Consider the following 12,443-nt stretch of genomic DNA (forward strand, 5'->3'; position numbering starts at 1 on the left):
AATATCTTAACAACATTCCTCTTATGGAAGTTGCAATTAACTTCAAATCGAAAAGTCAAGAACAATTAAATAGAAATCGTATTCTAATGTTTTTTCTTTTTTTTTCGCAGACGAGCAACAATGTCTGATGAGCAACAAAAATTTTGATGAAATGGAAAAAATATATTGTTTATGTTATATACACGTTGTCAGAAAGTATTTTTGCACTTATACAAGCTTAAAGTTTCCTCTTTATTTTTCTCGGAACCGATATCGATAATGAATATAAATTATATTTTACATTTAAATACATTTAGAAACGAAACAAGTGACTCATATTATCTCGCTTTTCGTCACGCAAGCGAAACAGGAAACATAAGTAGATACAAAAAAGGATAAATTGTTTTCTGTTCACAGACGTAATGAGTCACGCAATCTAAGTCCAAATTTATCGTTAAATCTCACCTAAAGAGCGCTTGTTTAAAAGTAATCTTTTTTAAAGATAAGAATATACTAAACGTAAACATTTCAGATCTCAGATTTGACATGAAGATAAATATTTTTTTTTTTTTTTTTCAAAAATTAAATTAACTTAGAAAGAAATTATAATATAATAGAAAAAATATTAGAAATTGTAGCATAAAAGGTCCAAGACAAAAGGAGATATTTAACTGGCAATATTAAAAAATCCCTTCTTGATATTTTGCAGAGAAAAATTCATTAAACTCATACATGTCAAATATAAACATCATAATTTCTCAGTCAATTTATTTTAATTATACAATACAGATTGTCAAAAATTCTTATTACAAGGTTTATAATAAAACAATATTTTCAATTATTAATCTTTTGATATTAAATAGCAATTTAAACGTACTTATGTAAATCTCAATTTCTTCTTCAGTCATCTTCCAATATTTGAATAATGTTCAATCTTTTCCACGTACATTCTTTTCTCAAGTATCGACTATTTTCTTTCTTTTTTTTTTTATGAGAGAAAAATGCATTATGCATTCCCGATGAGGAATCGCCCGGCAAGGTAGTGTGTATTTTAACTCATTCTTCCTCCGCTTTTTAGCCTGATATGATGTGAGAGGATCCCTGAAAACCGCGAGCGATTACTTCCAAGAATCCCTTCCATTGTCTATTAAACCGCGCAATTAGATGCGGAATTTAAGCTTAAAAAAGATTTATCTGAATTTATTCTATTGAATGAAGATTATAAATATGATGTCACATGAATATCAAATTGACTCTCAAGACTCTATTTATCTATTGAACCGTATCGTGTTAAGGCTGATTTCAAATGTATGATTCTCAGCAGAAAGACGATTATATAAATAGGGGCCTTAATGACGCAGCAGTTATATCGCGAAGATGGATATTTGCGTAACAAGCGTGAAATATATGCGGCTTTTACGCCGACATCGGATTGTTTTATGACATTCCTCATTTTCGTCACGAATCGCGAAGACGAACGACCTGTGACGACGAGTCAAAAGAGAATGGCATTCGCGCGACGAGGAAATCCGCGAAGGAAAGCTGCGGGCAGGCTAATTGCGATTTGCCGCACAATTTACTTCGGACACGATGATGATGATGATGCGTTTGATAGGAGCGTTCATGCACGAATATCGTCGGCAGATGCTGCCTTCCGATTGCGATTACATCAGATATTCATATTCGAGAGAATTACGTTCGACGCAGAAAAAAGCTTGTTTTGTGAGATAAACGCGCATTATTAGCTCCGACAATTCTGATAAGTTTAATAGGAGAGAATCGAACGAATGAATTAAAAATAATAATTCGTTGCGATCGGGAGTATTTCATCGTCAAACTCGAAGATTGTTCAATTTCTTCCTTTCGCGCAATTCACCAAATGTTGTAGATTTTACTCAAACAAAGAAAGAAACAAAAAAATAGGCTTAATACTGTCCTCGACTTGCAAAGAGTAAGTATATTTCGTTCATATATATATATAGAGACGAATATTGAAATTCTTTTTCGGCTCGTTTCGAGTCATCACATTTTTTTCGCAGAAATACCTGACATCAGCAAAAAAAAAAAAAAAAATGAAAATGTTATAGAATTTTGCAAGACTACGAGAAAAGAAAATATTGCACGATAATTGAATTAAGATAAATAAACAAGATGGGAAATAAGCAAAAAATATCGTATCAAACTGAAAAAACACTTGCGATTCTGGAATGAGACCGAAATTTATAGTCGCGATAACGCGTTAATGTTATTTTTTTCAATCCACTCGTTATCTCTACATAATGTTCTCGACATAATATTCTTCTGTACTCTTCCAGGAATAAAAAAAATTTAAAAAAACACCCGCAAACTTTACACACACAATTCGAGCTTACAATATATTATCCGACTCAATATTTAATTAATGAATATTAATCATAATATAACAATTAAATTAATTTTGATAATACAATGTTAATAATTTATCAATAAAAATAGAACGAATTGAATTTTTGTTTGATGAATAATAATAATTCTTTAATATATCATAAAAAATTATGTGACGGTGTAAAAAAAAAAAATAACTTTACTCGGTTTATCATCCATATGTTATGTAATACATAAGATATCGATAAGCGAGTATATTTCACAATTAATCAAAGGAATTTTTTATACGTCAGAATCTCTAGTCATATAAATCTTCAGATAACAGAGAACCTAGGTTTCGGTCTCAGAGCGATTATCCCCAAGAGAACGGTGGTTTTTGTCTTGCCCAGGATTCGCGGAATGGGCAGAGGGTAACACGCGGTGAATGGGGCGAATCGAAGAAAGATAATCGCGTGAGACGCGACTTTGGCATTTCGGCCAGTCGATTACTCGACTGTCATTAACTGCATTCCAGACTAAGAGATGATGCTCTCTATCCCCTCCTCCCCACTCTCCCCTCTTCACTCAAACGTCAAACGCGCGATCGCGGGGTGAATCCACGGATTCGCCTACCACCGCGGACGTGGTCTTCCGCTGAGTTTCTCCCACCCTAGGGTGGGGAATCCTGAACGGAGACGAAGAACAGGTACGATGAGAACAAGCACCTCTCTTAACGCGCTGTCTCTCGCCTCTTCTCCGCGGGTACTTCTCATTCCGCTCCGATCTCGCGATGTGCGATCCCTTCCGATTGATTTTCCTGATTTAAAGTCGCCGGCGCTTCCTCAGCAACCGCTATTCCTCGCTTGACGTCGTTCGGATCCATCTGTCAGTTTCCTTTCTCGCTCAAGGTGGTTTCTTACTCACGTGTCGAAAGAACATTGTAAGGGTCATGTAAATCATTTATCATCGATTTTCGTTTTCATCCTCGATATACTCTGGGCAATCGGATTTATTATATCGTTCGGATCGTTAGCAGAAAGCTTTCGCGAGTGCGCTGATTTTCGATTCAACCAAGAGACTGTTCTTCCCTGTTGACGTTGTCTCCCTCTCTCATGACCGTCACGCCGTGTACGAGCCTCATCATCTGTCAGAAATCGTTTACCACGGTAGATTCGATCAATTACTTCGATTACATCACGAACGATGTTTATTTCTTTCGTCGACGTGACGAACGTGTGATCAGTGCTCCCAGTTTTCGTTGAAGCATTCTTCTGCCAATTGATCGCCTGCAGACGTGCGATATTTGTTGTCGAAGACACGCGCAAGTTCTCTTTCCTCTTCCTCGTTCAAGTGTATCTGCGATATTCGAGGTAAGAGTAAAAATAAATTTACTAAACGTACATGTCAATGTAAATAACAGAAAGCTTCCTGAAAATGGAGACGTATTGTCTGGATAAATCACGTATTTAATTTACAAACAAATGAAGCGGAATTGAATTGATTTATAAAAAAATTTGGACTGTATAATCTTTAATTGACATTACGATTGTTAAATCCCTTATCATTCCATTCTATTGACATTTTATTTGTTCCGATGAGTCCTCGTGGAAATCAGGCTTCAATCAGTCGCAGAATAAATTCTCGACGCATATTCAGGCACGAATGTATATGCTTTTCCATGTGCATCTTTCAATTTATGTGCTTTTCGGCATTGCGAGGGAAAAAATGGTGGCGCTATATCGCATTAGCATATTGTTATTAGCGTACTCTATTGCTATCAGTGACATTGACGTTTATTCGAATAAACCAGAAACATCCGCGATGTCTACGAGTTACGTTCGTGTCTGAATCACGCGTATGTATTAATAAACAAAACCGTCACGCGTCTCGTATCGCATATTAAGTGACACGCGTGTGCCACATACATTTACGAGACACAAGTTGTACTTATTATAGTTCCCTCTGAGTATAAAGCGAGGGAATTCCCCACACACTCCCGGAAACTCCCGGCCAGTGGAATGCAAATAAGATATTTTTTTTTTGAGGTGAAAAGAGATCTACTTATAAGAGAAAAAAGATTCCCGCTTAATAAATTGAATATAATACACAAAACTATTTTATTATTGCGAAAAAAATTCGTAAATTGATAAAATAAAATCGCAATGTGATTACAATCAATGGTAATAATTTCCTTCGATAAGAGAAGGGATTCTGCGTGCTCGTGAAAATTATCTTTTCGCATATCTCTTCGAGATAAAAGAAAAAGTGGAAAGGAAGAAATTGTGAGATTGCAGAGAAAAGAAATTTTCCATACGCTTATCAATAAATTCGATATAATACAAATAAAATTCATCACTCTTATTATTAAAAAATGTATAGTTGACATATATATATATATAAAGTGAAATTATTTGGTGTGATACGGATTACGGTTACGATAGTGGCAAGTTTTCTCGTACGAGGAAATTCTCCGTGCACATGGAAATGCTCGGCCGGTGAAATGCTAATGCTAAAAGGTATAAATTTCCTTCTTGGATTTGAAAAGGCATGCATTATCACTGCGATGCTCGTATCAGCTTTAGAAACCCGTCACGTTTGTTACACACCCCATTCGAGTAGGTATTTCCAACGATTAGATATGAGAAAATTCCACATTATCCATATGTCTAAAAGAAATCGGAGAAATTAATTAATATATTTGCAACGTGTAGTCGTATTATTAATAACATTAATAATATCGTTCGAGATTATAATGATAATAATATTAGTGATATATTAATTATAATAATTAATAATATTAATAATATAACTAAAGTTGAATATATATATATATATATATAAAACTAATAAATAATTTTAGTGGAGTCATATTTCGAATGTAGATAAAAAAATTTCCTAATCAATTTATCTTTCACTTTATGATATAAAATAATTCGTTAGTTGTTCAAAATTGAAATCGAGCGAAGGATCTCGACTTGCGATTCGAATAGCAATATCATTAATTAATCGCGTATTGTACATGTGCAATTGCGATTAAATAATGCGATAGCGATGCGTAATCAACAGACATCCTTATATAAAGGAACTCACGATTACACACATACATAGCCGTATAAAAGTATATAGGTTACCGGTATCAGCTGTTCAAATTCGTGGATTAGCGGGCCGAAAGAGTGGAGGGGAAACAGAAAAACATCTCGAACATAATCATAATGTGAAGTAAAAGTACGGAAAAATACGTATTTATATATTAAATGAATATATATTTCTCGAGCGAATTAAAAAAAAAAAAAATGCAAACAATGAGCAGAAGGAAAAATCGAAATGTTTTCGAGTCATCGGACGATTTTGAAAGTTAGAGAAACGCGCGAATGGGAAATATTTACTAACGACTCCTTCATTCCTCTAGATATGCGGCCGATTGCCTCGAGTTTACCTTGGACGATATAAAAATCCTTCTCCCTCCGTCCCCATCCCCCTTACTTCTTTTTTCTTATCCGCCAGAGGGTCACGTCGCCGATGCACTTTCATTGCATTCACTTCCCCTCGATATCTGTATGCCGCAATGTTTTAAAGGCGTTAGGTACTCTATTACTTACGCGGCTGGAATTTTTCGCAACAGTCTCTCTCCTTTTCTTTCTTCTTTCCCGCAGACGCTAGAATCCATCAATCGAATTCGTAAAGAACACGCGAATTAATATCGCATTGACAGAAAAAATTTAAGTATGTGAAAATCAGGGAATTAAAATAAATAGAAAAAAAGTATATAATTTTCAATTTAATGCGCGTTCTCCCTAATTTGTTTTTTTTTTTCTTTTTCTACGATATTATTCATCATTATTTATCCTATAATCGTGATCGATCATTATTGTTTCTGGAGAAATACAGGCATTCCGGATCGCGTCATTTAGGCATTAAATGACGTCATTTTGATGTCAAATAACGTGTGCTCCTATCTACGATACGTCTCATAGGATAGGTGTATGCCGAATATGCGTGGATCTACTTTAATGCCCACCAACGGCGAACCTATGTTAGTATCCGCGTTATCGCGCGACGCCCCCGGCGGTCCGGTGAAGATCACCGGCGACGATATCAAATAACACACCGTGTATATAAATGCTGGATGGAAAAGACAGTGCGATTAGTAGTGCGTGATTCTCGCTATTATACACGGTGTTGAAAATATTCTCTCTCTCTTGATTTGACCGTAGAATATTTAGGAAGGGTGCTCCGGGAAAAGTTGAAAGAAAACGTCAAAGGAGGTACAAAATTATCGAATAAATAAAATAAATTATCTACATGCGATTCGTTGAATTTTTCATTATACATTTTTTTGTCATAATTCTATTCATGACACGTGTATTATAAAATAATACATGTTATTTTTAGAAATCTTTATATCAAATCCAAATATAGTTTAACTACATTTAACTAAAAATATAACTTACTAGCTATGTCATTTTGGCTCAATTAGCTTATCTAAATTAAAAACTATATATATATATATATATTACAAATAAATTAATTGCTCGCATCTAGTTTAACGTCACAGTGCAAGATTTGACGTTTGTATAATAATATACAACTTTAATACAAGATTGAATTGGTTTGGATAATATTCAGCATTTTTATTATGAAATTTCATAAAACCGTGTCGCCCTTAATTACTTTCAACACCGGATCGTTTTGAAATAACCTTTTGCCGCGATTGCACGCTGCGCAGTTAGCGCAATCTAATTTTCTAGCAATTAAAAACCAATTGTGTTTCGGATCTCGAACGAATCTCCATGCATTCCGAAATTCACATACTATACGTAGAAAAAGTTCGCATCCGCATCGTAAATTACATTAATTCGTATCAAACAAGTGACTCTGCAAAAACATAATAAAGTTATTTAAATTTTAACGTCGCGATAATAGAAATATTATCAAAATAATGCAAATATATTACATGCAAGTTTTCTTTTCTAGATACGATATCGATAAAAAATTATCACAAAATTATTGCAAAATTTTGACAGAAAAGAAATTATTTGTAGTAGTATCTTTATCCGCAAAAGTCGATTCCTGAGAGAATCTAATTATATCCAAATTAATACAAAAGATCCATTTTCTTTTTTCTTTCCTTTTTAAGAAAAAGTAAAATAAATAAAGATTGTCGCAATACATACCCTTTTACGTAAAGACACGATTATTCTTCATTTCACATAATCCGCGGATTTGAATTATTTTCCATTTCACGTGGATCTCATTATGTTTGATCCAAACAAACTTTGATCGACGAACACTTAATTTACGACAAAGCTCTGATATTTAAAAATATTTAAAAATATCAATGCTTAAACATTTATTGTTGATAACATTTATCTGCAACACTTATCACGTGATAATTATCTAAATTTTGAAAGCGGATATTGCATTATTATAGGGAAGTTATAAAGGGACTTTTTGAATTTATTATATATAGCCTATTGAATTTATTTCAATTAATTGAAATGCATAAATTGTAGAAACGTAAAGATATAACATGCTCTTAGTAATGCCACACTGACACCAAATTCCCATATGTGTAACGAAATAGCTTCGCTGTAAAAAAAAAAGATAAATTATGTCACAAAAGCGCAGGCGACTGCTGACGTGCAAAACTGCTGATTACAATAAATTTTCGCGAAGATAAAGTGTCGGTCGTGAAAAGATTAGGCACGCATCTTTGTGCGACGAATTTCGAAAATAATTCGAACTGCAATTCCGTTACGACTAAAGTATCATCGGTTGAACACCGATGATGGATTGGTCGGAGAACACGATTACTAATCCGATTTTTTTTTCTTCGAATAACGATCACCTCCCTTATCTCTGGGATATCAGTTAAGACTGTAATTTCTCTTTGTGTGCTTTAACTTGGCTTGAAAGAGGGTATAATATCTTCACAAGAATGAGGAAACTTTACTTGATTTTTCATAAATACTTTTTGCGCGTTGACTTGTAAATTTCATTATTATCACATTATTGTTGCAGAGCCGTAAAATTCGACATCATGGCAAATTTACTGCTATCGTCCACAATAGACGAACATCATGATCACGACCATGATCATGATCATGATCATTCCTTGGACTCGTATAACGATGTGCTAACCGCCAAGGCAGTCACTATGGTAGTTTTGTGCACCGTCAGCACAATAATGGGCATCATACCTATATTTTTGGCCAAATGGTTCAAGTGGGATTTGAACGGACAAAACCCTAGGTATGTAAATATCACTCTTTAATTGATATTACGTATACACTTTAACTGATGTAGATATTTTAACGATTCTAATAGAAATGAAAAATTTCATCGTAGTAGTTCTTCTTTAAGGATATATCTATCTTCTCTAAGTATACATTTAGTATCGCGCTGTTCAATTATTTAAATGTTTATGTTTTCATGAATCACGCGATAATAAAATTTTGATAAGATTTGTAAACGCCGAGAGAGAAATCGGAAATAATTTATATTTTTATCAATACCGTTTTATCACCGTTTATTTTTATTTATACATGACAAAATACGTTCAAGACATATATTTATTATGTCCCTTGAGAGATTACGATAGTAGGTGACATAGCTTTGCATTTTGACAATATCGTTTTAAGAATCCCCAACGATGTAATAAAAAAATGACCGAGCGAAAAAAATTATAGCGAGACAAATGTAACCAAGTAATATCGAATGCGTAGATCTACGAGGATTGTGAGCCTCCTACTCGGCTTTGGCGGAGGCGTCCTCTTCAGCACCACGTTCCTCCATTTGATGCCGGAAGTTGCGGAAGGTGTAGAAAATCTCGTTGCGGATGGCAAGATCGAGCCGCTCGAGTTTCCATTAGCATACATGCTCGCGTGCGCCGGGTAAGTTGAGACTCTTATGATGTCATCGTGTGTCAGAACTAAAATTATAAGAAAAATCACGTTAGAGGAAAGGTGGGATATCTTTTCATTGACGCGCAAGATTTTTCCTCAACGAAAAAATAAAGTATTACTCATTACTCAATTTAAGTTTTTATAATCATTGATATATTGTGGCGTTGTAGTCGTGATTTTACGAATATAAATTAATTTTATGTAATTATAATTATCATATTTAATATATTAATATATTTATTAATTATTAAATTATTAAATAAAATTATTAAAAAGATTTTATATTTCTTAGCAATGAATTAATAAATTGATTTTTCCCACACCTCCTCCGCAGGTTCTTCATTATGTATTTGGTGGAGGAGTCCGTACACACGTACTTGAGGAAGAGACAAGTAGAGCGGCAAATAACCGACAAAAAAGATATAAATCGCAGCACTAATGAATTGGTGGAAAACGGCCAAGTGACACCGTCATGCGTCAGCAATCACGGTCACTCGCATACGTAAGCTATTTTTTTCTCAGCCCAAAAATGTATCGATTTTCATCGGTGTCGCGTCGATGACATTTCACGAGCGCGATGAAATTTCGCACGATTTTTTTTTTGTAATTTACAGAGGTCACAGCCATTTACCTGTGATAACAAACAACGACGACGATGACTTTGTGATAAGTTCGCTGCGAGGATTATTGATAGTCCTCGGCTTATCCGTTCACGAATTATTCGAGGGACTGGCGATTGGTCTAGAGAGCTCCGCCAGTCACGTATGGTAATTACTAATTTTGCGGGATATATCTTTAATTGCAATTAAGCCTGAAATTACTGAATTATAATTCTAACAAAAAAAATATATATATGTAATTATAATTAAAAAAATTATAATTATTGATGTTAATCGAACAATTCCACAGGTACATGTTCCTCGCGGTGGCGTCCCATAAATTCGTCATAGCCTTTTGCATCGGCGTAGAGTTGCTCGCTTCTCGAACCAGACCGTATCTGTCAATAATTTATACGTGCACGTTCGCCGTGGTGTCGCCGATAGGAATCGGCGTCGGGATGGCTCTGGTCGGCGGTGGAAGCGCGGCTGCGAGCGGACCGATGGCCGTGATATTACAGGCAAGTCGACTCTTGTCAACTATCGCCGTTTGAAGATTATCATCGATCTGAGATAAAGAGTATCAATGATTAACTGATAAAGTAACTGATAATTATCAGCGAGTGTTTTTAAAGAGGATGAATAAAATTCGAGTAATCGCCCAACACACACATTTATCTGTGGATTAATCGAATAAGGAAACTACATACCGTGTGCGAACTTGGAAGAGAATATATACTTATGTTTGGATCTCTCCCCGCAGGGATTGGCATCGGGCACTTTGCTCTACGTGGTGTTCTTCGAGATTCTGCAGGAGCATCGAACTGGACTGGGACAATACGTCTCGATTCTCTTCGGTTTCCTCGTAATGTTCGGCCTGCAGATGTTGAGTAAGTAGAGACAATTTTATCTTATACTAGTTTTTAGATTTTCCTTCAATAATGACAGTCGGAATATAAAAAAATGAAATATTTAGCGCGCTAAAAAGAAATGCTCTACTATCTCCACGGTTCCTTTAATCTATACTTGCACATTCTTTGAATGAATAATCTCTTTGAATGAATAAACAAAATGAAAATGTTTATAGATAAGAATATTATATATTGATAATTAAGCCGCGATAAATAAGAAAGATACATAAATACTTGCATTTGAAGAAAATTCGAATATAAATTCGATCTTTCGTGAAACGCACACAGTCTCTTGGAAAAATCAGAATACGATACGAAAGATTAAATTACAAAAGATTACGATAAAAAGATTAGTCGCTGAGCAAAGAATAACGATAAAATGATAAAACACAGTAGTTATTGATAACGTAATTGATAATCAAGTCAACTTTACGAGCTTGTAATTAAAACTGATTCAAAATTTCCGAACGTGGAAATTTTTTTTATTCTACTAATAAACAAAACCTTTTTTCTTTCTCTAAAACAAAACTATGCGTATATCAATAATACAAAAAAATCTTAAAAATATATAAAAATACATTTCATATAAATAAATGCGAGTATGGACGATTGAAAATAAAGAGAATGCAGGGAAAACGGGAAATCTTCGAATATGAAAATGAGGATGATGTTTCGAGCATGTAGTCGAGGTCGAAGGTGATGGTCGGTATTTATCGATTGTCAGCGAGCAATTAATCGCTGGTCAACAGTCACTTATCACGCCGCTTTTTCTCTCTCTCTCTCTCTCTCTCTCTCTCTATCAGAAGAAAGAGAAAGAGCGACGCGCACGTCGCGACCAACAGAGGCCAATGCTCGAAATGTCAAGCAAATTAGTCGCATAGAAAGAGAGAGGGAGGAGCAGAAAAAAAGAGAGACAAAGAGAGAGAGAGAGAGAGAGAGAGAGAGAGAAAAGAGAATGTGACACGCGAGATGCAGAGGACATCCTGTCGATAATGATTCACAATGCGAGACACAATTCCCGTAAGGTTGACTTGAAAAAGTTTACCTTGCTGAAAAATATAGCCGTTACTTTTTTTTTTTGTCCATTCTTGAGTCATGTGGAGGGGGAGAGGGATATTTCTTTTCAGCATGATCCTTCATGCTTCGCGCTCGTGTATGAGAAGGGCGGGGGAGGGAGAGAAAAAAGAAGCCTGAAAACTATCGCGAGAGTGAATGGCAAGGCTGTCGTTGATTATTGTTTCTTTATCGGTGTTATTGGCAACACACGTACGCACACAAACACAGGGGGCCTCGTGCCGTTGATCGAGATTTCGATTTCACGAGATCGCTTCACGGCTCGTTGAGCGATTTACGATCGACATTCAATGTTCAGTGATGCGTCCGAAACCGAGCGGCGCCGCGTGTCCTCTCGCTTTTTTTCTTTTTTCTTTTTCGCGCGCAATAAGGGTGAAAGTATCGCGGTGCCTGGCGAATAATCACCGGGTGGCGTGATCAAAGTCGCTCAAGGCCCACATCGGCCAGATAAAATTCACGCCTTTTGCATCGAAAGCGAGCAACGTGCGCCTCTTACGTTCTCTCATCCGTGTCGCGACGCGCCGTGAAAATTAGATGGGATTAAATTGAAAGGAGAAATTTATTTCCATAAAATTGAAATTAATCTTTCTCAAAGACGAAGGGATTGATTCGAGAATCCTCCAATTTCTTCGTCC

The 12,443-nt window shown here is 35.4% G+C and overlaps 1 protein-coding gene across 1 annotated transcript; it reads left to right on the forward strand.

Moving 5' to 3' along the window:
• Nucleotides 1–3,046: 3,046 nt before the first annotated feature.
• LOC126856148 (zinc transporter ZIP1-like) lies at nt 3,047–10,721 on the forward strand. The gene is made up of 7 exons (XM_050604413.1): nt 3,047–3,692; nt 8,344–8,574; nt 9,048–9,215; nt 9,562–9,729; nt 9,842–9,994; nt 10,137–10,344; nt 10,587–10,721. Exons 2-7 carry the CDS (start codon nt 8,363–8,365, stop codon nt 10,719–10,721), a joined length of 1,044 nt encoding a protein of 347 aa, XP_050460370.1. The 5' UTR covers nt 3,047–3,692; nt 8,344–8,362.
• The last annotated feature ends 1,722 nt before the right edge of the window (nt 10,722–12,443 follow it).

The sequence above is a fragment of the Cataglyphis hispanica genome, chromosome 17, assembly GCF_021464435.1.
Source record: "Cataglyphis hispanica isolate Lineage 1 chromosome 17, ULB_Chis1_1.0, whole genome shotgun sequence".
In the NCBI taxonomy this organism is placed as follows: domain Eukaryota; kingdom Metazoa; phylum Arthropoda; class Insecta; order Hymenoptera; family Formicidae; genus Cataglyphis; species Cataglyphis hispanica.